Source organism: Notothenia rossii (genome assembly GCF_949606895.1).
Source record: "Notothenia rossii genome assembly, chromosome: 6".
NCBI lineage: Eukaryota > Metazoa > Chordata > Actinopteri > Perciformes > Nototheniidae > Notothenia > Notothenia rossii.
In genome coordinates, this window is record NC_136909.1 from 4,014,863 (window position 1) to 4,038,984 (window position 24,122).

A 24,122-nucleotide genomic window follows, 5' to 3' on the forward strand; every position below is an offset into this window, starting at 1 on the left:
ACACACACACACACACACACACCATTTACTCCTTCGTTATCTGACCAGCTTCAATCTTGTAGGCTACTCACTTCGTTTCTTGTAGCCCTCGAAAGGGTTTTGGAGGTTGATGCCTCGGTGAACGTGAGTTTTTTGGCTTTCTTGTCCGCAGCAGCAGAAAGCATTTTCGAATGTTTGAATGAATCAAAGTGGGTCGTCACCGTCGATTTTCTCTTATGCTCCAACACACAGTTGCACGGGGTACAGATTAGTTTCCCCCCACTTTTTGCCCGGTCTTTAGTAGAAATGTTCGTCGGTAAATGAGATGGATTAGATTTTTTAATCTTGATGTTTTCTCTATCGTGTGAGCTCCACACGTTCACTCTATACAGTGTTGTTTACATTCTGTGATGCGCGAGCTGATGACGTCACGTCAAGAGGAGTTCACTTTTTTTTTCCTCAACTTTGTGTGGAAAAATGCGGGGATTATGCAGCCTTTTGATAAATATGCGGCCTTTTAAAAATCTGCGCCATTTTGCTGATTATGCGGTAAATTCTGCGATCGCAGAATCACGTTTTTCTGGAGGGTCTAGGCATTAGGTCATCAGGATACAAAATAAGCAAATGTATTCCCTTACAGTTACAGAAGCAAAAACAATCAGATAACAGGTACATTTATGTAAAACAGGGCTCACTAACAGGATAGCAATGATACAAAACATTTAGAAATAAAGAACAATGCATCGAATCATTCCTATATCTCTATATGGAAACTTGGAGACCTCAATCAAAAAGAAAATGGTTCATCAACAGTCAGTGGTTAACGTATACATCAGAAAATCAGTATGACAAAAACATTAAACATATTGTCCACTTATGTTGATAAAGATGGAGTTCATTTAAGTCTTATATGGATGTTGTACAAAAATGTTAATCCAGTGAGGCAGATTTTTCTCATGTGTGAACCAAGCCCCCAGAAAGTGCAACGGACGCTGTGCCCAATATTCGTTGTGTCCAAACGACAGTACTGCAACTTCTGTATCAGTCCGTGACGTCACCCGGCCCAAAACAACTTTTTCCCATTAACTAACATGGGGAAAGAGACGTCTGTAAATCGGTGGAAGTTTTAAAAAAATAAAAATAAACTACCCAGTGAACTATTTGATAGCCCTTATTAGAATTATTCGGTCCTTAAAGTTGTAAAATGCACTAAGAGCCGAATCAAGATTTATTTTCTCTCTAAATTCATTCTAGTGAGCCGAGAGTGGGAGCTCGGGGGGCGGGGCTTAAGGGGCAACTCGACTGCGCATGCTCTATGGGCACACATACGGGTACTTCTGCTCTGAGAGCCAGGCATGACGGGTAATCTGTGACGTTTTGCTCTCTCAAAAGTTGGGCTCTTTTGCCTTCATGCGCCAATGAGCAGCTCTCATAGGAAAGAACGAGGCTCCGCCTCTGACGCTGTATCCAGTTCTTATTATACATCCATGGTGTGAAATGTCAGAAGACTTATTCATTGTCCTCTCCATCAACTTCTGTTTCCACGTGTTCAGCTGGGCTGCTGATTGGAGGCTCTGCCTCTCTGTTATCCTCAGTTTGAATTTCATTAAGCTGTGAGGACTGACGACCAACACACTTGTGTCTTTTCAAACGATTACGCCATTTAAATCTTTTGTCACAAACATTGCAGCTGTATATTTCCTCTCCTGTGTGGACTCTCATGTGTGTCTTTAAACCTCCACCCTGTGAAAAAGCTTTCTTACAGAGTGAGCATCTGTATGGTTTCTCTCCTGTGTGGATTCTCATGTGTTTCTTTAAATTTCCACTCTGTGAAAAAGCTTTCTTACAGACTGAGCATCTGTATGGTTGCTCTCCTGTGTGGATTCTCATGTGTTTTTTTAAATTTTCACTCAATGCAAAATATTTGGTACAAACTGAGCAGCTAAAGGGTTTCTCTCCTGTGTGGATTCTCATGTGTAGGTTTACATCTCTTGCATATGTAAAATATTTCGTACACACGGAGCAGCCAAATTGTTTCTTTACAGCACTACGGCTTGAAACACTGACAGACTCTTCTCTGTTTTTCAGTGAGTTTGAGCCTGACGCAGGTTCTCTGGTCTCCTTCCAATCAGCACTGTGTTCAGGTTCAGAAGAGTCTCCAGTATCATGTTCAGAAGATTCTCCAGTGTCAGGTTCATAAAAGTCTCCAGTGTCAGGTTCAGAAGAGTCTCCAGTATCGTCCTCAGTCTTTGGTTGTAAACTGCTCTCTGGATCTGAGTTCCTGGCTGGTTCTGGTCCTCGACAGTCATCTCCATCAGCTTCTGTTTCCATGTGTTCAGTTTGTCTTTGATGAGGCTGTGAGGACTGAGGTTTCTCTTTAACATCTTCACTCTTCACAGGGTCAGGAGTGAAAGTGGACTTGGTGATATCAGCCTCCTCCAGCTCCTGAAGCTGATCTCCCTCCTGACTGATCCTGGGTTCCTCCTGTTCCTGCTTAATGTGTGGGGGGGGCTCTGGGTCCTCCTGCTCCAGACTGGTGCTCCACTCCTGCTGGTCAGGGAGAACCTCTTCTTTAACCACCACCAGCAGCTGGACATCTGCAGGAAACACACAGCAATAAAAAACGGTTAAGTGTTAGCATTTAAAAATCTAATCACCATTACAATGGGAGAAATTTTGCAGCCCAAATTAATGCCTTTGGGTTTATACTTTCATATTATCTTTCTTAGTCCCACCTATTGTATATTTTTGTTGGCTCAATTCACCTTATGTAGCCCATCCTCTTTCAACTTCCAGTTTAGCACTAGCTGCAATATAAACGAGGAATTGTGTTTGGCATCATTCACACTACGCCTATAGAATGAAAATACTCCGTTACAAATGAAAATCTTGCATTCAAACCTTATTGAAGTAAAAGTATGCAAGTATTAAGAGAAAAATCTACAGCACCTTCTTAATTAAAAGTAATGATACTGCAATAACAAATGTGCGGGTGTAAAACGCAACATCTTGCAAGAAACAGCGTCTGAGGGCTTCTTAACATTTAAAAAGGTCCCATGTCATGCTTTCCTGGTTATTACCCGTGTTACGCCCAGATCTAGGGGAACCTAGGCGCAGCACAACATTTGCACTCTCCCCACTTTTCCCACTCCCAAGAACATGGACACAGAGACAGAGAATGCCGTTTGGTCATTTTAATTACCAAAGTTTTTAACAAAGAAACGCAACAACCCACAAAACAAACACATCTCTGAACACATCTGAACTAACAAATAAGAAAAACGAAAATTAACAAAAAGAAAAGGGTTTCACACTTTTGCATAAATTAAAGCGTGTACAACAAGGACAGGTTAAAGTAGTTTATTTTCTGAGGTTTTCAAGACAAGCAAGAGGACCAGTATACGGTATAATTAAGACCACAGCACAACAGGACAGGTATAAACGCAACAATGTTGGGAGTAGGAGAAGTCGAGTCAGAGAGAGGGCAGAGGAACTGCATGGTTGCAGCTTAAATGCTCCCCTATTCTTCAGGTGGACCAATCAGCAGGTTGAAGGTATCTAATCAGCTAACTGGCACCACCTGCTTGCTCACTCACACACATTCAGACCCAGGAGGAGGGAAAAATATCTACACACAAATGACATAACGACCCAGGGTTGTAACACCCCCCCCAACTAAAAATCAAACAGTTATGTAGCTTTGTATGCATGTTAACGGTCTGCAGAGTCACAAACCCTCAAAGTACACCCTGTGTAAAACTCTAACACAGAAAAGGCCTGTCTATGCTGCCCCAGAACGCCTCGTTGGAGAATTATCTTTTGGCGTAATTTGGACCAATCCGCGGAGCTGTTACGTTACGTCCTCGGAGCCGTTACGTGAAGTCAGCGGATTGGTCCAAATTGACCAATCCACGGACTTCCTCACACACACACACGCAATCTTTTCTCAGCTGCAGCTCCACTGATTTCTCAATCGAGACGGCGGGACGCGGCGAGGCTGTGTGTGAGCAGCAGCGAGCCTCGCAACGTCCCGCCAACACGGCACCCAGACCCCACGCAGCATTCTCATCTGTTTGTCATTACTGGTGTCATTTTCTGGTTGCTAACAAACGCCATTGTAACACATAATCACTGATGTTTATGGAAGCAAACAAGAGTCAGAAGCATTTGAATTTTATCAGACAACAAATTTATACCATTGAAAATAATTACTTTCAAAATCATGTATCTGAATTTGTTTGCTCCGAATTTACCTATGTGATATAAAAATATAACCATTCAATAAAAAAAATTCTAATAGTCAAATTTAGATCCCAAAAATTCAAGTGAAAATGTTTTTATAAAATTCGACGTCAAAAATGTCGATGTTTAAAATTTGATGTCCAAAATTGCAATGCAACATCATCAGGGCTACTCAGACAGGATAAGCAATCGAGCCCGAATGCAATCAAACCGAGTTCTGGCCTATCAGAGCCAAGCGGTGAACTCCGGGACAGTGCGGTGAAGCCCAATGCTGCAAACTGTAGGCCAGGGGTGCCCAACTTTTTTTGAACTGAGAGCTACTTTTAAAGTTGCCAGTCTGCCGAGATCTACCAGTCCAAATAGAGAGGCATAGCCATTACTGACAGCCTACTACCAGGTAAATACACACTTCTACTTATAAATATAATGTATAAAACTGACCTTTAAAACTGACCTTTGTACAATTAATACTTCATAAAATACTGCAGATCCTTTATCTTACCTCTTTCTAATCTACACACATACAAGTATTTAACTGAAGTTACACAACAGTGTTGTTGATACAGAGTTGGAGTTTATTCACACGTCACATACTACAGTGGGTAATGTTTTCAAGAAACATTGAACAGTGCTGCCACATATGACACAGGAAAAAAAGAAAAGACTCTGAATCCTTTCTTTGCCATTATATAAAAATAGTGTTGCTACAAAAGTATAAATTAGGCTTACTAATAAGACAACTCAGATCTGAAGCTACACAGGAATCTGCTGCCAAAGTGCAATAAAAAAGACAAAATTAATAGAATCAAACTCTTTTTTGCATTTTAGTAGAATATAAAAAGAAATGCCTTTAAAATAGGATGCAAGCAACACTAGTTTCTTAACCTGAATTGATAATAGACTATAATCAATTTAAACAGAACAGATCTTAATGTTTGCATTCTTATACCATTTTGTACAATAATTATAATGAATAAGTTCAAACAAACTAAAACTTACAGCTGATTAATAACGGTATCTAACTTGAGTTTTTATAATATCAAAAACCTGTTGAAATGCTAGTTATGTTTACTGTCCCCAAAAAGCGCGTCGACAGCCTCCAGGAATGCTTCTTTCACAACTTCGCCGTCTTTGAAAGACTTCATGTGTTTCGCAAGAACGTGACTGACATGATAAGATGCTATGTTAGCAGCCTTGCTCTTGTTGTTGGGCCTGGTGAAAATGGACTGCTGTGCATTTAGCTGTCCTTTCAGGTCCCTCCCCTTTTGGGAGCGTAGGGCAGAATTAGGAGGGAATTCCGTCTCGTAGCGTTTGTGCACTGTTTTGAAATGCCGCTCCTAAATTAGCCACACTCGCATTGCAGATGAGACAGATGGACTTTGAATTGGAATAGATACAAAAATAATCATCCTCCCACTAGGAGTGAAAATAATATATTTTGGGCTTTTTTGCTTCTGCCATAATTGCGGTCTTGTGTGTGTGCGGGCTGTCACTGCTGTTGACATGGACAACGTCAGTGAACTACTGCCCACTGCCCACCAGCCACGCCCCGACAAATGGGGTGACGCCGGCCAATCACAAAGCGTTGATGCGTTCAAATGCATTATTCTGGCACAGGAAGATTATGTTATAGGACATTAACGATAAAACAGAATGTAGCGGCCAAAATCATATAGAAATAAAACAGATAATTAACTTAAAAATAATACAGCCGCTGAGGCACTAGTTAGCAGATCTTACGCAGGACAATGATCCAGGTCCAGACAAGATTTTCCGTTGTACATTTATTATGATCCAATATCATTGACAATGAACAGGTTTCCTATGGTTTGTTCCTTAAGCCTTTCCTATGGCTTTCCTTTCCTGTGGTTGGAAAACCCTGTGGCTTGAAACACCCTGGTAAAAAACCGTTTGCCTACTAGTGCTCTGGCTTCCACTTCCACCTGTCTCCAATATATACAATTACACCAGGTGCTCTAATCACCAAGTGCCCAAAACATGCCTTCAAAATAAAAGCATAGAAACTACTTTAACTTATGAGACTAACTAAGAATACATTTACAATAAACACTATAAAACAGCAAGAAAATAAATGTTAAACTAGTAAATAATATAAAGAGATATATAGCTCCAACATTTCGGCCCCTAATTGTGCCAGTGTAAACACACAATTACTTAAATATATATAAATGGAGCTATACTCTATCTTTATCCTAACCATACAAATAATCGTCTATAATCTTCAGGCAACAGCTTCCTGGAAAAGAAATAGAGAGAAAGAAAAATAGTCTAGAGAAACAGAAAGAATAAATGTTCATGATGCTACGCTGCTGCATCCAGGAGCAGGCAGATCTTCAAACAGGTCTCTCCATGACACTGGTTTCCATTTGGGGCTTGCAGAGCTGACCAATCATTGTCCGTCCTTTCCCTCATCCAGGGTCCACTTGTATTTGCAATAAAGAAAATATCTCCTGTTGGAAATTATTTTCTGGGCCATTTCCATTCGCTCCGTCATCCAAATCCTCTTCATAAGGAGGCTCCTCTGTGTCTCCATCACTGTTCACACCTATCTGGAGGTCGGATTCCATTTCTTCATCCTGTGTTTCAGTCTGAGGTTTATGACTTTGGTGAGGCTTTGATGTCTTGGAGCTGGTCTCTTCTTTGTGATCTATTTCCTGCTCCTCACTCTGTGTGCTTTTCACATTGCACTGTTGATGTTTTTTCTTGTAAATCCTGATGGGTCTGATGTTTGATGGACATCTTTTCTTGTTGTTCCAATGCAAGCTGAGAGGTAACAGGGCAGCCAGAGCTGAATCCATTGTCCTCTCCAGGTCCACCGGCCCCAGTATGAACACTTGTCTCTGACTGTCCAGGTGAAACATGTGCTTTAATTAAGGATGTGCCTGTGTCCTCATCTTCAATGTGAAGGGCTGACAGTTGCTTCTGGTGACACACACTGCACTTCAAAAATCTCCAATAGTCTTTGATTATGTGACCAGCTGGGCAAACAAAACTAGATCCATCCACCTTTATGGAATTTGTTTCCTCATTTTCTATGTTCATATTGAAGCTTGAACATGTACCCTGTAAGTGATGGTTGTGTTGGAGAGAAAAACAGTTGTTGGTCGGGGCAGAAGGAAACTTTATCTTTTCAGATTTCTGTTTGTTACCATTTTCCACAGATCCTTTCGATCCACGCCTTGTGTGGATTTTCAGTATGTTAATGTTGGCATTGAGTGCAGACAGTTTTAGTTCAAAAGCAAGTTTTGTCTTTTCTTTTCTAAGCTCCTCCTCCTGGGCTTCCAATGCATGCTTCCTCTTCAATGCAGCCATGCGTTCTTTAAGGACTGCTAAATGTGCTTCAGCTTTAATTATTGCAGATGAGCGGTTGATAATCTGAATACTTTCTGTGGTCTGGAATTATTGTCCTTTAAACCTAACATGTGTGGTGCAATGTCCTTATGATTTACCTCGTCAGAAGATCCACTTCTGTCCTTTGATGCGACTTCTTGCATCATCTTCGATTGTCCTTATTTAAATATCCACATGTGTTATTTTTTTCACAGGAGAAAACGCTGCCTGCGCGTCAGAGTGCAATCACTGTGCGCACCCGTTCCCAATGTCCGACTATTCTTTAGACTTTTTCCACTGTTCATTAATAAAAAAACAATGACTCCAGCACTCCAATAGTGAGGCCGTTTTCCTATACAGCCACTGGAGAAAATGTTTACATACCGCCCATGTTCCTGTGCCGTTGTTGAAGTCCGTCCAGGGCCCAGTGTGTTTTTTAAAGTGAAATCCAATACTCCACTTCAAATGCGGGCAATCCAAAAATCCACAAAAAATAACTTCAAAAAACAATTCCGCTTTGGCGGCGCGGTTTTTTACTTTGTAGCGGCCAAAATCATTTTTGAAATAAAACAGATAATTAACTTAAAATAATACAGCCGCTGAGGCACTAGTTAGCAGATCTTACGCAGGACAATGATCCAGGTCCAGACAAGATTCTCCGTTGTACATTTATTATGATCCAATATCATTGACAATGAACAGGTTTCCTATGGTTTGTTCCTTAAGCCTTTCCTATGGCTTTCCTTTCCCGTGGTTGGAAAACCCTGTGGCTCGAAACACCCTGGTAAAAAACCGTTTGCCTACTAGTGCTCTGGCTTCCACTTCCACCTGTCTCCAATATATACAATTACACCAGGTGCTCTAATCACCCAGTGCCCAAAACATGCCTTCAAAATAAAAGCATAGAAACTACTTTAACTTATGAGACTAACTAAGAATACATTTACAATGAACACTATAAAACAGCAAGAGAATAAATGTTAAACTAGTAAATAATATAAAGAGATATATAGCTCCAACACAGAATATTGTTGTTCTATTTTTAGACACATCTCGCCATCGACTGGGAATCTCCCCGCGATCGACTGGTTGGGCACCCCTGCTGTAGGCGATGGATGCAGATGGGAGCAATTCCCCTAGACCAGGGATCACCAACTACATTTCTCCAAGGGCCAATATGTATCCAATAGACACTAGCGCAGGCCAGCGATTTTTATATAGCCCAGAATTTTGAAGTTGTTGACCGGGGGGTGCTAGTGGAGCACGCTCAGGTACTGCGGACTGCATAAAGCTTAGCAGGCTCTTCACGCTAACAAAGGATCACTTCTAGGCAGGGTTGGGACTGGAGGGTTACTTTGTAAATGTAATCAGTTACTGAATACATGCTCTGAAAGTAATCAGAATATAGTTTAGAATACTTTTGGAATACTTTATTTTTCCATAACAGATGGGTATGTTTTGGTGAACAGGAGACGTTTTACTGTTGTAATGGCTTATCAAGAACTCAAACACAGCATCTTGGTGTCATTCTGCACAGCTTCCTCTCATCTGCAGCCCACATAAAAAAACATCACCCGAACTGCATTCTTTGTACCTTGGAATATGTTATGAATTGTAAGGTGTCCTTGGGTGCTTTGAAAGGCGCCCCTAAATAGAATGAATTATCATTATTATTTATTATCTGAAACGATGTAATAACTTTTAAAACGTTTTCCAGTCACTTGCCCCATGCATTCAGCAGCAGCAGGCCATTCACTTTGATTTTATCCTGTTATGAAATGTCATCATTTCAACAATAAATAAATGCAAATGTTATCTTGCACATTTTATCCAACCATCTCCGTTTCTAACTTTCAAAATATTTTTTAAAAAGATCTCTCTCTCTCTCTCTCTCTCTCTCTCTCTCTCTCTCTCTCTCTCTCTCTCTCTCTCTCTCTCTCTCTCTCTCTCTCTCTCTCTCTCTCTCTCTCTCTCTCTCTCTCTCTCTCTCTCTCTCTCTCTCTCTCTCTCTCTCTCTCTCTCTCTCTCTCTCTCTCTCTCTCTCTCTCTCTCTCTCTGTGCAGTGTGCACACAGTTCTTCCGGTAATGAATATTACATTTTGAGGAAACTTTTCCACCAAAAATTCTTTTTTTCTTTTAGCTTTTGCCTCTCTGTTGGACTCTGTCTCAACGGGGATACTGCTTTGCTGCGGAGCACATAAAGCAGAATCTTCACAACGAAGAATCACTTCTTCTTCAAGGCAGGGAAGGTTTCGCAGTACGCAGTCTACTGTCCCGCAGCTGCTGCCTCTCTGTTGGACTCTGGTACTGCACCTTACTCACGAGACGTTGTAAAAAAGAAAATGGGTGGGGGGCGAACGCAGTCACCCCCGTCGTGCGGGCCGGATGAGAATGTCTGGCGGGCCGGATGTGGCCCGCGGACCGCCAGTTGTTGGTCACTGCCCTAGACCCTATGTTAAAATGTCCAACTTAACATCAGACAATGAGCATGTTTCTAGCCTGGATCCACAAGAACATATTCTGTATATAGTTAGATTCCCCCTTCATGACAACGGGACTGCTGCTCCTAGCTCCTCTGTCTCACTGCTAGCTCCGTTAGCTCATGAGGAGAACACTACTTGAACTCGGCCATGTGTGTTGTGTTGTGTTGGTTGCTGGTGGACTATTCGTCATGCTAATATAGGATTTATCTGCGGTTGAAACAGACCGTCCATGAATGCAGTTTCTTCGGAAAGTCAACCCTGCATACTTTATGTTATGTTACTGGTGTTTTTATTAAGCTAACGTTAATTAATGTTTAGTGTTGGGTTAGCATTTCAGCAATCGGTAGCTCCATCTGTGCTAACGATGCTATGCGTAGTATCCAAGTTAAACGTAATAGAGAAACATAAAACATTAAGCGGGATGCTACTGTATACCAAAAGGCTTCTGTGCGAGGTTGGTAAAATAAGGTCATCCTTGTACGTTAGATAGTTAGGTTACTGTATGCATTGTTAAGGTTCATTTCAATTCACTATGCTCTATTATAGCATAAAATAGACTAGCTAACGTCAAAGTATTGTTGAAGAGAGGCTTAGTGTATATTAAATCAACCTCACAATAAAATGTGTGTATCTTTAAAATATGAACGTCACATTTCAAGATGGTCCAGAAATAACGCTCCCTTAGATATTGTAATATGGTTTGTTGAACTGGAGTTATTTATTGCAGCTAACCGCCTATCCGACTAACGACCCAAACATTGTTGTTTTTAATATTATCACCAATGCCTCTTTTCATTGTATCATCATCACACTTGAGAAACAGCCTTATCGTGGCTGTAGAACGGAACATGTAACTTAATGCCTGCATTTAAGAACGATGAATAGCGTAGTCAATGCTGAAGTGACAAGGAAATTATTTGTTTAAATATTAGATACAGTATGACGTTATCTGTGACTTCAGTGAAAATGAAGCTTATCCATTGCATTTCATTTGTTGAATAGGTTTGTGTCTTAGCCTTACGTGTGTGATACATATGAATATGGCATATGAAAACAAATTAATTTGACTGACTCATGAAAAACTCATCCAAAGTAACAGTAAAATAAAAAGGACCTACACAATAATACTCAAACTGATACAGTATAAGGACTGTGATATCCAGCAATTTCTTAAGTATAACAATTAGATTATGACCTGTTTTTAAAAGTAGATAAAAAGTAGTTTGCATGTAAATAATTCTGTAACCCACGCATGTAACTTTACATCTGTTTGTTCAAAGTCTCCTTAAGGTGATCAAGACAGCCTGGACCAGAGGAGGAGAGACAGATCTGGACTCCTAACAGCAGAGAACTTCAGCACGGATTCCAAGGTACACCTTTTTCAGACTTTACAAAGAATGCATAAAGTAATGACTCTAATACACTGATATAAAGTACATCCCATTACACATGACTAAATGCTAGATCACCTACACATCAGTGATGTTGAGTGTAATTTCTTAGCAAAAGGTTACATTTTACCAAGCAACATAACTTTTTTGTTCAACTTTCACATGTCAATGTATTTAAGGCAAATATTATTGAACAGTGAGAACTACGACCCTTTGTCTCTGCATATTGACTGTAAAAAAACATGTTAAAAGTGATTCTTTCAGTGAGACAACCGAACAGAGCAAGCTTCTACAGTTGCACTAAGTTTTGATAACAGTTAAATATTATTTTAATAATACATTTATTTCAATGTTGATGAATTTAGAATGGTTTATTCATAATCTGATTATCTTTGTAGTACACTGTTGGATTTAAAAAACACATTCAAATAAAAAAAAAATCATTATATGTATAGCCCCTGAACAAACAAACACACCTCTATCTTAAATAACACACTTGCTCTGCAATATGTTTTTTTGATATTTCTGTTAGGAAAGGACATGTCTGAGAGACAGGACTGCTTAACCATGTTCTCTTTCTCTGAGCGTCCAGAAGAACATCCAAGAGGGAAAGGAAAAGCTATGAGATTTAAGAGCAGTACAGGACATTCACTAAGAGACACTTATATTGTAACACAAAGGCCTGCACACTGACTAGCTTTGTAGTGTAACAGGAACTTAATTGTTGTGTTGTTTTGTGTTTTACGTTGCACCTCAGAGACAGCGTGATTATTGTCAGGCCTATAAAGTTTGGCAAAAAAACAAAAGTCAGCTGATCAAATGCACTTGCCTCACTTTATGAGCTTCACAATACTTGTGCCTTGTACCGCAGAGTTTGCAACGTCAAAAATAAATGGTGCCAATCTTCAGTCAGATGTGAATGTGTAATTTAACATTTTCAGTAAGGATAACGGACAAAAGGAATACAAATACAATTTATTGAAATGTGAACCAAAAGTTATCAAGCATGAACCATCACCATTTAAAAAAAATAAATAAAAACGAAATAAGATGCATAAATTACACTAAATGTTAATCTGTTAATTGACAGGCTAGGCCTGTGTAGGTGGTAACAGCTATGCCCAGCATGGGCTAAGTTCTGTAGGTGCAACTGGTGCAGGTCCTCCTCCCTCAGGTCTGGTCCTCCTCGCAGGGAAAGACCCTCAGCCCTCTCTGGCCAAACCAACAGACAGGACGTTCATAAAGCTGAGGTTTCTCCCAAAGTCTCTAATAATCCATCCTGTGAATATGTGAGTGGAACAAATAGTGTAATAGATGCTTTGGACAATAAGAAATATAAAGTTAACTGTTGAGTTGCTCAGTTTTTTAGATTGACAGGGTTTAATAATACAAACAAAAGGAGAGGCACCGTAAGATAAAGATTAGTCTTTCAATAAATTGTGTTGATTTTGTCTTTTGAATTGTTTGTCTAAAGTTAAGTAGCTAGAACTGTTACTTATAGTTTGAATGATACAGGCTGGTTATAATGTGTGGAGGAGGCATCACAGGTAAGTGCACCATTTGTTGTGTTCCATCCACAACAAATGCACACAGATTGATGTGTGTGTATTTATTTATCTACTATTTCTTGAATCATTACTGTCAGTCCAAAACAAGAGATTTTGTTTTAGTAACATGTTTTTAAAACATTATCTCTTTTCCACTACACTATCTTGAATATTTTAGTTTTTACATCACTACATTTATCTAACAGCTGAAACATTGCAAAGGTGTCACTTCGGACTCTGGGTAATTATGACAGCATGTCCTGCTATTTTGAGAGTTTGAACAAACCAGACCATCTATTAATGTAGAAAATAGTCAGCACATTAAACCATTATGAAAGTAATCATTAGTTAGCTCATTGTTCAAAATGAGCTCCAACTACAACAGTTAAGTCAACTCTTGCAACAGTAATAACAATAAAACAAATGATATCATATAATAGTATAACTTGTGTCTACTTTAAATACTTTAACAACACTTTCCTAATTATACTAGCATACTTTTACTAAAATAACATTAAAATGTTTAAATGCAGGGATTTTGTATATATATAGTATTTGTATAGTGTAGCATGGTCTACTTGACTTATCTGATCGTAGCGTTACTTTACAAATCGTCACACCCCCCCCACACACACTAAAGGACATGGTAACGTTGTGATTCACTTCAATTAATGAAGGCTACTTCACTCATTTAGCTAGCTAATGTAAGATACAAATGTTGTCGAGCCCTCACTGCTTGTAAAATAAAAAGCACAAACTGACTACTTACCCCACTGTTCTCCGTCATTTTTCTCCTGGGTTGTTGTGATCACATGACTGACAAAGCCATGCTCTGATAGGCCAGAAGTCGGTTTGATTGCATTCAGGCTCGATTGCTTATCCTGTCTGGGTAGCCCGGATGATGTTGCATCGCAATTTTGGACATCGAATTTTAAACACCGAAATTGTGCATTCTAATTTTTTTAAGTTGAATTTTTGGGATCTGAATTTGAACATTCACATTTTTTTTTACTTGAATTCTTACATTTTTATTTCACATAGGTAAATTCGGAATAAAAAAAATTCAGATACATGATTTTCAAAGTAATTATTTTCAATGCAATAAATTCGGTGTCTGATAAAATTCAAATACTTCTGTCTCTTGTTTGCTTCCATAGATGTTCCGCTGTAACGGTGGTGGACTCATCAGAACAGAGTGGGCGAGCTTACCAATCAGAGCACAGTGGGCTCACAGGTAAGGGGGGATTGGAGCAGAGTCCTGCACGGGTCTGATTTTCAAGACCCGCTCCCGCCCCGCACCCGCGACGTGCAATACCGAACCCGCCCCGCTACCCGCACATATTGCCAATAGTTCCACAACCCGACTCGACCCGCCGGCACAAGACCCGCAACCCGACCCGAACCCGCATATATATAAGCAGTGAAAACGTGCAATTATTAACACACGCAGTTGCATATTTGGCTCAAAAAGCCTGGGATGTTGGTTATTTTCTGCATCTAGGATGACACCAAAAGCCTCCCAGACGTTGGATTTCGCTCTTGAGGAAGAGTTATTGAAAATGCTGTATTCTCAGAGAGCTTCACCTCAGCCATTCAGAATGTGGCGCGCTCAGCAGCAGATAGATGCGCTGCAGAGGTTATGAATATGCTCGGTCCCGCGGGGGAGAGGTCTGAGGATTTAAACATTAAACTAAATTATTATTATTTAAATATATTTATTATGCAACACCCGCAACCCGACCCGCATCATCTTTGTTTTACCCAGAACCGAACCCGGAAAAAAGCGTTTGAAAAAATACCACCCGCAAATCACCTTTTTTGCGGGTCACCCGTTGGGTACCCGCGGATACCCGACCCGATGCAGGACTCTGGATTGGAGCTCCAACAAGCCGTGTAGGACAGAGAGTGAATACACATACTATACAGAGATGATGTATGAGAAACCAATGTGAGTTTGGAAAATTGCACAATGTAAATCTATTCTAGTAGACCTCAACAATGGAATTATGATCAGTAGAAATGGCCATGACACGGGACCTTTAACAAACTATGAATGTGTCATACCCACTTAACAGGAAGAAACTCAGCTATCAGACAATATTAACTATTTTTAACTAAACGAAAGACAAGGGTAATAACAAAGGCTCTGAATTAGCCCTGAGTGTAAAAATGCTAACACACTTAGCATAGAACTCCTGGTAAAATACCCTTATTACTTATCGGATCTGCACAAACAAGATATCAGCAAGCAAGCTGAGCTTCCATAGATTATATAAATATATGTATCATCAGTGAGTGACCAAAACTCGCGCCAGGGTACGCAAACCCAGACATCACACCACATAGCTTTACGGAGCAAACACAGGAAATATTACCTTTTGCTGTTTCTGATCAAAAGTTGTGTTCAATGGCATTCAAATGGTAAAAACGCTGCTGAAGGTTAATCCAATGTGTCTGTGTCACTTTGAAATGATTACTGATGATAATCCATCACCATATTATTGTCAATAACGGAGTTTTCATATTAGCTGCTAATGATAGCTACGAGAGTGTTTGACAGCTTCCGGTTTTGGGCATTCTGGCTACGCATCACTCATTCACCAATGAATAATGTTTAGATGGATTTTAGGGACTTCCCCTCGATTTTATTGTCTCTAACAGTTAAAAATAGGTGTCAATCATCAAAATCGACCGAGGGGGGCCGGAAATATGGAAAATACACCCAAATGACCCCAGAAGTGTTTTTTTCTTTTTGCTAAACCTCTCTAAAAAAGGTACAATGTCACTTGTTTAGCATCAACCTTGATACAGGGTACTTATTATATGTTATAGTTTGGATTCCTAAAGCTTTTAGTCTCCGATCCCATCCTTCAAGGGTGGTTTTCACTATAAGTAATGTATTTTTTTTGGAAGGACACTATAATTTACATGTTTTTACTATGTTCAATCTGAATTTACTTTGAAATAAAAAAATATCTATATTGATTCTGACTTTTCTAAATCTAACTCACAGGTTTATCATTGCTTAGAGAATTTTTTTTATTAATGTACCCCTTTTAGAAGTGAATATATAGTCATTTGTTCTGGGAATGTCATTTTAGAGCCTGAGGCCTGAAAAACAGGCTTGGGGCTTAATAGGTTGATTAAAAGTACGCAAGTATTCTCAGAAAAATATACATTCCTTATCACTGGACTCGGAGGCTAACTTGCTTTCTATAACAAACTAGATAAAACGTTAATGCCCTGGCAGTGGCAAATAGCTTTGGTTTTATATTTAATTACATTAATGTTTTTTGAGATTTACAAGAAATATTTTAAATGCTACTCTGTAAAGGGAATAGACCTACTGTTAAAAATAACCTTATTTGTTTAAAATAAAAGTAAGCAATACACTACTTTTTAATTGTGTGCATAATAGGGGTGTAACGGTATACGTACCCGTACCAAAATTATTCGGTACGGGCCCTTTGGTTCGGTACACATGTGAAAAAATTGAGAACGTGAACAACTTTTTGGAAGTAATCTCAGGTGCTGCGTCGCAGCATTCAGAGTAATTTGCTCCCATTGGGTTCAACGCATCATAGAGCGACCAAGTCATTTCATTGGACGAGAGGCATACTATGAGAGCTGGTCACAGGGATGCGTTTAAACTTAGTCAGTAATTTGAGGAACTATCGAAATGGCGAACGCAGATCAAGTTGAGCTCGAAAATCCTCCAGCATCATTGAAGTCTCCGGTTTGGGAACATTTTTGTTTTCGCAGTTACGTACAAGGATGACGGACAAAGACAGGTGGACCGAACCAAAGCTGTTTGTCGGCATTGTTCAACTAAAACTGGTTACGCGGCTGGCAATACATCACACTTGCACACTCATTTGAAAAGGCATCAGCCGAACATGAATATCACCGGTACCAAAAGAAAAAAACTGAAGTGCAAACCCAACTCCCACTAGCTTTTAAGCCTCCACCACTCGCAAAACTCGCACCTAACTAGGTGTCCGAACCACCTCAACTGGCTCCTTTCGACGCGAAGGAGGAGCGGTTCAACTCCGAGTCCCTCCCGGATGACCGAACTTCTCACCTTATCCCTAAGGGAGACGCCAGCCACCCTGCGGAGAAAATCCATCTCGGCCGCTTGTATCCGCAATCTCGTTCTTTCGGTCATGACCCATCCTTCATGACCATAGGTGAGCTTAGGAACAAAAATGGCCCGGTAGACAGAGAGCTTTGCCTTCTGGCTCAGCTCCCTTTTCGTCACAACGGTGCGGTAAAGCGACTGCAGTACCACTCCCGCTGCTCCGATTCTCCGACCCATCTCACGCTCGATTGTTCCCTCACTCGAGAACAAGATCCCGAGATACTTGAACTCCTTCACTTGGGTACTAGTACAGTAAAGTTCAAATACAGATTATTTCAGTTCATCGAAATGCTGCACCTTAATGTTTATTTTATTATATTTTGTATTTATTTGAGGGAATACATTATTCACAGTTTAATAATAATTGAAAAAACCCCAAAAATATTTTATGTTTTGTGATCATTTTTTCTGCTGTACCGAAAACGTACCGAACCGTGACCTAAAAACCAAGGTACGTACTAGGGATGTGCATCTCCATCACTGAGGCCGATGCGATGCGCATCTCGATACGTTGCCACGATACGATACATTAACGATACCTTTGAAACACCAGGCGATGCGATACGATACGATTCACCCCTGTTGCGATACAGTTCGATACGATTTGATTCAACATTATGCGATTCGGGGCGATACGATGCGATTCAACACGATGCAAAAATAATGATACTTCAATATGGTACGACAGAGGATTTTTGTTTTATTCCTGATATGCAGAAAATCATACATTAACAAAAAAGTGCTTTACATATTTGGTACTGCACATCCCATCATGCCGTTTATTTTTTTAACTTTAAAAGCTCTCCAGAGTACCATTGTATAACACCTCACAGTTAAACAATGTAAGGATGCATTGCTCATGATTAACAATGTGCAAATAACAGCTACCATAGAGCAATGCCCATACAGCTGCCAGCCTGATGTGCTTAACACTCAGAGGCTAACTCACCAGTGAGCAGAAAGCAGTGGGTTCTATATGAACAATAAAGAAAACAAATAACCTTTCAAAAACAGGTATTTCATAACTGCTTACAGTAAGGAAGACATTTAAATTATTATTGGCCGTCACAGGCTGCTGTAAGCTAAACACCTCTCTCTGACAGAACACCTCACTGAGTGATTTAACTCATATGTCTCACTTTCAGGTTTCTCTTTTCAGCCGCAGACCCCACGTAGCCTCTTTATGTGCGTCGCTAAGTTCCTCGTACTACTTGTGTACTTTAAAGCGGCTCGGCATCGTTAACAATTTGCGAGTGATTTTTCAAGTTGACCGTCTGTAGTAATAGTGCCGCGCACATATACCATCAGGACGTTACTGATGGGGTGCGGCTGCGGAGTGATACTGTGTGTATGCAAGTCCGCATCTAGGACGGATCTATGTATCATGGCTGTAGACCTGTAATAAAGATACCTCATACAAAGGTCTACGGATACCTTATTACTCTCCATGACCTGCGCTCAACTATATAGCATAAATGACTATCACACCGTCTTTCTTGAACAATCCGAAGTTTTGCCAAACGTTTGATTTGTAGGTATTTTTCGGTGCGCTGTGTTTCTCTTTCTCCTCAACTTCCGTGTGTGTTGATAACTGAGACTCTCGTTCTCCGTAGTGGCGAAGCAAATATCAAAGATCGTCTCTGCTGAGCGTTGACAAGATGAGGGGATTTTATATGAATGAATCGTTTTTTTACCGATGCAAAGACGCTACGCAATCGATGCATCGCGAGTTCAACCCGGTTCAACCCAAACTGTAGCCGATGTGCAGTCTTTCAACCGGTGCACTCGCATCTTGAACGTTTATGCCGGTGCACCGATGCGAATCGGTGAATCTTAACATCTCTAGTACGTACCGAACCGATATGTTTGTGAACTAGGGCTGAACGATATATCGTGTCATGGCGATAACCGCGATATGCGCATCGCAGGGACGTGCAATTTTTTTTTTTTAGGACATGTGATATTAAGTAGGTACATTAACTCAAACACGTTGTGTTACAATTATTTTGCTGCTTTCTACAAAAGGAAAACTTGCGCGGCTCCTCTCATGTCAGGGGTACTTGAGTGAGTGACATGCAGGCTCTGCATGCACAGCAAACTACCAATCACAATCATTCTTGATCAGGTCACAGCAAGTCCCGCTCCGCTAGTTTGCAGACCATCAAAACACCGGTGAAAATGAGCACAGGAGGACAAAACCGACGAGAAAGAAGATTTACTTCCAAAAAGAAAAGCAACATCTGCCATCTGGAACTATTTTGGATAATAAAAAGGTTCTTCTCTTCTTCATTCACAGATGAACCCCCTTATTTAAGGGTAAGCAACTAGGGATGCCAGCGATTATTCGATGTTTCGAATATTCAATGTTTCGAATATTCTTTACAGTCTCCATAATCGAAGATTATTAAAAAAATTCGATTTTATTTATATATATTTTTATTATTATTTATGTTTTTCTTTTTTTTCCTGGCTTAGTTTCAACCAAAATATAGACTAATGCTAATAATAGTAATAATATTAATAATTGTAAATGGCCATTGGTCACACCACCAGTTTGTTTTACTGTAAACTTGGAGGAAGCCAGCAGCGCAGGCTGCGCAGAGTGCAGACTGCTGCTGCCTGCTGCAGCCTGCTACAAACCGACCCCGCCCGCAATATATATCGCAGGGGGGAAAAATATTGCAATGTCATTTTTTTCAATATCGTGCAGCCCTATTGTGAACCGTTACACCCCTAGTGCATAACAATTAGGGATGGGTATCGTTAGGATTTTATCGATACCGGTACCGGAATACTGCTTGTCGGTATCGGTATTTTTCGATACTCTTATCGATACTTTTCAATAATTTGGTGTTCAAAATTATAGACATGAATACAAGATGTGAAGATTAAACAGTAATTGTATTGTAATTTTCTTGCAGAAATAACTGTATAACTTATACATTAGCTTCTCAGAAGCAGACACAAATAAATAAAATAACTTAAAGGGGGCTGGCTCGCCCTGTCATGCTTTTTGGGGTTTTCCCTCAGACAGAGGATGAAAAGACGCATTTTTTTAAACATTTTTTGACATTTGTAAATAATTTACATCTTCATCCAGACATTTCAAACTGACAACCTAGCTCGACAAGAGATCCTTAAAACATTGTCCTACAGGGACATCATGCAAAACTGTGAAGAAATTGGTCAAAAGGCTAAGATGGCAAAAAGATAAAGGCGAGTACGTATATTATTCTGGATTGTACTTTAAAATCATCACAAAATAAAATGTGCTGAACTGAAACACGTCAAAATGTGTCTGAAGGTTTAAACATAGAACAAAGTATTTGAGCTTAAAATATGTCTTCTTCCGGTTGCTTCGTCAAAAACCAATGCAAATTCTCCATAGGATTTTGGAAAATAGCTCGAAATAAGGTCTGTGGTTGACACACATTTAAGAGAGGGATCACGTTTTGTTCAGCCGGATAATCTCCACATGTCAACCCTACTCTTATAATTTTTTAATCATAAATCTCGTCGCCAGAAGCAAAATGCTAACGTTATGCTATAAACTAACTACAAGCCAGTACAGAGGCAGGGCTGCTGTGGCTGCTTGCTACAAAAGGAAAACTTGCACGGCTCTCATGTCAGGGGTACTTGAGTGAGTGACATGCAGGCTCTGCATGCACCGCAAACCACCAATCACAATCATTCTTGATCAGATCACAGCAGGCCCCGCCCCGCTAGTTTGCAGACAATCAAAACACCGGTAAAAAACGAGCGAGGCACAGGAGGACAATACCTTCATCCGGTTAAATATAGTTAAAAAAAACGCAATATATATCGCAGGGGGGGGGGGGGGGGAATCGTGATGTCAGTTTTTTTCAATATCGTGCAGCCCTAACTCTTTTTATTGGGTTCTTTTATTTGGGGTTAAGTACATTGTCAGAATAAGAGAGAAATGGAATTAACTTCGGTTAGACAGCCATATGTCATACATTTTTGCATACATTCACAGTAAATATTTATTCAGTATGATAGCTCAACTCAACTTTATTTATTAAGCCCTTTTCAAAACAGCCGGAGCTGAAACAAAGTGCTGTACACGCCATAAAAAACAAAAACAAAACAACAATAAATAACAATATAAAAACAACAAAACCAATGAAGCATATAAAAACAAACAGAAACAGAGTCTCATGCTGGGTTAAAAGCCAAGGAATAAAAATGGGTTTTTAGGCGAGTTTTAAAAATGGACAGTGAAGGGGCTTGTCTAATGGTCAATGGGAGGGAGGCCATTCCACAGTTTGTTAGCTGTCTAACAGAAGTTAAATCAGTGTTTCCCCTACATACAAATAGTGTCGGCGCAGCGCCGCTGCTGAAATATGAGCGCCGCTGCTAGGGGGCGCCAGCAAGGTACCAAAAAAAAACAAAATATATATATTTTTTAACTTTTTTCTTCTTCAAATAATAATAAGTGGCGACCCTTTTTCATTTTTGATTGTTTGTTATGTGGATTTGTACTATTTGTGTTACTGTATGTTCAATAAAGTTGTATCTTTGCTAAATCTTGAGACATTGCCACTGTATACTAGGCAGGGCCAATTTCTGGCATAGGTGACACAGGCGGTCGCCTAGGGCTGGTAGCTCTGGGAGGGAAAAAACATTTTTGACCGTTGCGCTCATCCAAATGTTCGGCCTTGATGTAACAACATTCATAATTAAGTAAATGTAACACCCTTTTCACCCCGGTTACACGTTTAATTTGCTCTGTACGGTGGGCTCTGTAAGTGATGAAAGGGGGGGATGTTGGCTTATCAGGCGCCCGCAGCTCACAGCCAAAGTGCAAGCGTGGTAGCGAGAGAGCGAGCAAGGGAGAGGGTGCACCGGTACCGGCGCTGTTGTTATTAGAATCTGGTGCTAACTGCGCTAACGGATATATGAAGTAAATGTTTCTACAACTAGGGTGGAGGAGAGCTCTCCTGTCAGACTGAGAGGCTCAGTGAGGTAAGACACGTAACTGTATTCGGATTACTTTCAGAGCCATGTAATCAGTAACTGATTACATTTACAAAGTAACCCTCTCAACCCTGGTTATAAGTTAGCAACATGTAGGTAAATTAGGCTCGATACATGACTTTAAGAAAAAAAAAACGTCTATATCACAGCTCTCTATAGGGTTTCATTTATCTTGTTGGCAGCTCATCCCTTAAAAACAGAAGTCTCAGAGTGATTATAATAAGATGAAGTATGAAGGGTCTATTTCAAGCTTGTTATGTAAATAAGTTATTAGACTTTTTTGTATCAACTAAGATTTGTTAGAAAATGTTAACACGAATTTACTGAATTTATTTTAAAAGTGGGCTTATCAACACATGAATACTACTGTGTAATATATTTGGACATTTATATTTAAGAAGTACAATATAAGAAAAGCACAAGTTTCATTTGTGGGCCATATTTCATTATACTTTTTGAATTAGCTGAGGGTCGATTCAAAATGGCCAAGGGCCGCATTTGGCCCCCGGGCCGTAGTTTGGACACCCCTACTTTAAAGTGTTATTTAAGAGTAAAGGGAACATACCTGCTCTGTGTATCCGAAGCTGAGGCTGTAAAACAGCGTCCAGTAATTTCTGGAGTCTCTCGTTCTCCTCTTTGGAAAGAGACAGCGCCTCCTCGAGCTCTGCTATCGTTTTTTCAAACAGAGCAAATATCTCTTCAGCAGCAGCAGTGAGTCGCTGCTTCTTCAACGACAGCAGCATTTGGACTTCACTCATGTTTACTAGATCACCTGTTCCTGCTAACTCGTTAAATACAGCGTTGTTTCTCTCTTCCTCAACTAGTGTTGCTAACGTGTTTCCAGCTAGCATGCTAAGCTAGCTCCTATAGTCCGAGGTAAACGCTCCAGAAAAAAGAGCACAGAGTCCATTCAGAGGTTTATCCAGACACACAGATGATGGATCAGTAGTGCTGGAGCTCACACACTTTATCGGGAACACAGAGAGACAGAGAGAGAGAGAACCGTAGCGACGAGATGCCACATGGATCCAGGTTCTTCTTCTTCTTCTCTCAGTTTTTGGCGGATTGTAAACAACTTTAAGGTGCATACCGCCACCTACTGTACAAGAGTGTGTATCACCATATCATCTTATCACCACTTGTGGAATTATACCACTGTATTTACGTTGTTTTAAGTTCTTCTAATCAATCCTGTTTCACTCGAATACTTAATAATGGCCTCCCTGGTAGCTCTTACCCCCTCACCTTGGTTATGGCTAGAAAGGATCCGTCTAATGTAAATATGACGTCACGTTCTCGTTCTAACTCTCGTTGTAATCGGAGCGGCTCGGTTGTAATCGGAGCGGCTCGGAAGCGCAGTAACGTGGCTGAATGTTTACGTTTGGGATGGCGAGAAACTCAACTATATTAAATATGTAAATACTTGTTAGCGGTCTTGCTGTTGAAAGAAGAATGACAACACTGTAGATCAGCAACACTATGGTTTATTTTGTATTCACAGGCAAGTCAACGTTGTTGCAGTAAAAGTCCCAAGATAGCTCCTGGTGCAATAAAATGTATGTTGCATGTTACTGCTGTAGATGTGTTTACCTTTATATCCCGTTGGGTAGTTTAATCTGCAGCAATGCACCATATTCTATAATATCATCATATATGTGTCGCTTTGTCTCTGTCGTATCTTTCAAAAGTAAAGTGAAACAGCTGTTTTCAGCTTTGTGATGATGTATTTTCCAGCTGATCCAAGAGGCTTTTTAAACACCTTACTTGGCTTAAGAGGGAGGATAATTTTCTCAACACATAAAGGAACACTTTATCCTTCAGTTTATCACAAACATTACATCAACACATTTGGAGATCCTAATTTGAATCCAGTCTGTAATTTGATATTAAGGTTTTAATAATGAAATGAGGTCATGAATCGAGTTCAAGGTTAAGATCATCTTTATTATCCTATGTACAAAAATGAACATACAACATTAATATAACAGTAACG

General features: G+C 40.1%; 1 protein-coding gene across 1 annotated transcript; it reads right to left on the reverse strand.

The window, feature by feature from the left end:
* Window positions 1-637: 637 nt before the first annotated feature.
* LOC307044033 (uncharacterized protein) lies at window positions 638-23,181 on the reverse strand. Its single transcript, XM_079689052.1, has 2 exons — window positions 22,695-23,181; window positions 638-2,576 (listed from the first exon to the last, which is right to left on the reverse strand). Exons 1-2 carry the CDS (start codon window positions 22,978-22,980, stop codon window positions 1,489-1,491), a joined length of 1,374 nt encoding a protein of 457 aa, XP_079545178.1. The 5' UTR covers window positions 22,981-23,181; the 3' UTR covers window positions 638-1,488.
* Between the last annotated feature and the right edge of the window lie 941 nt (window positions 23,182-24,122).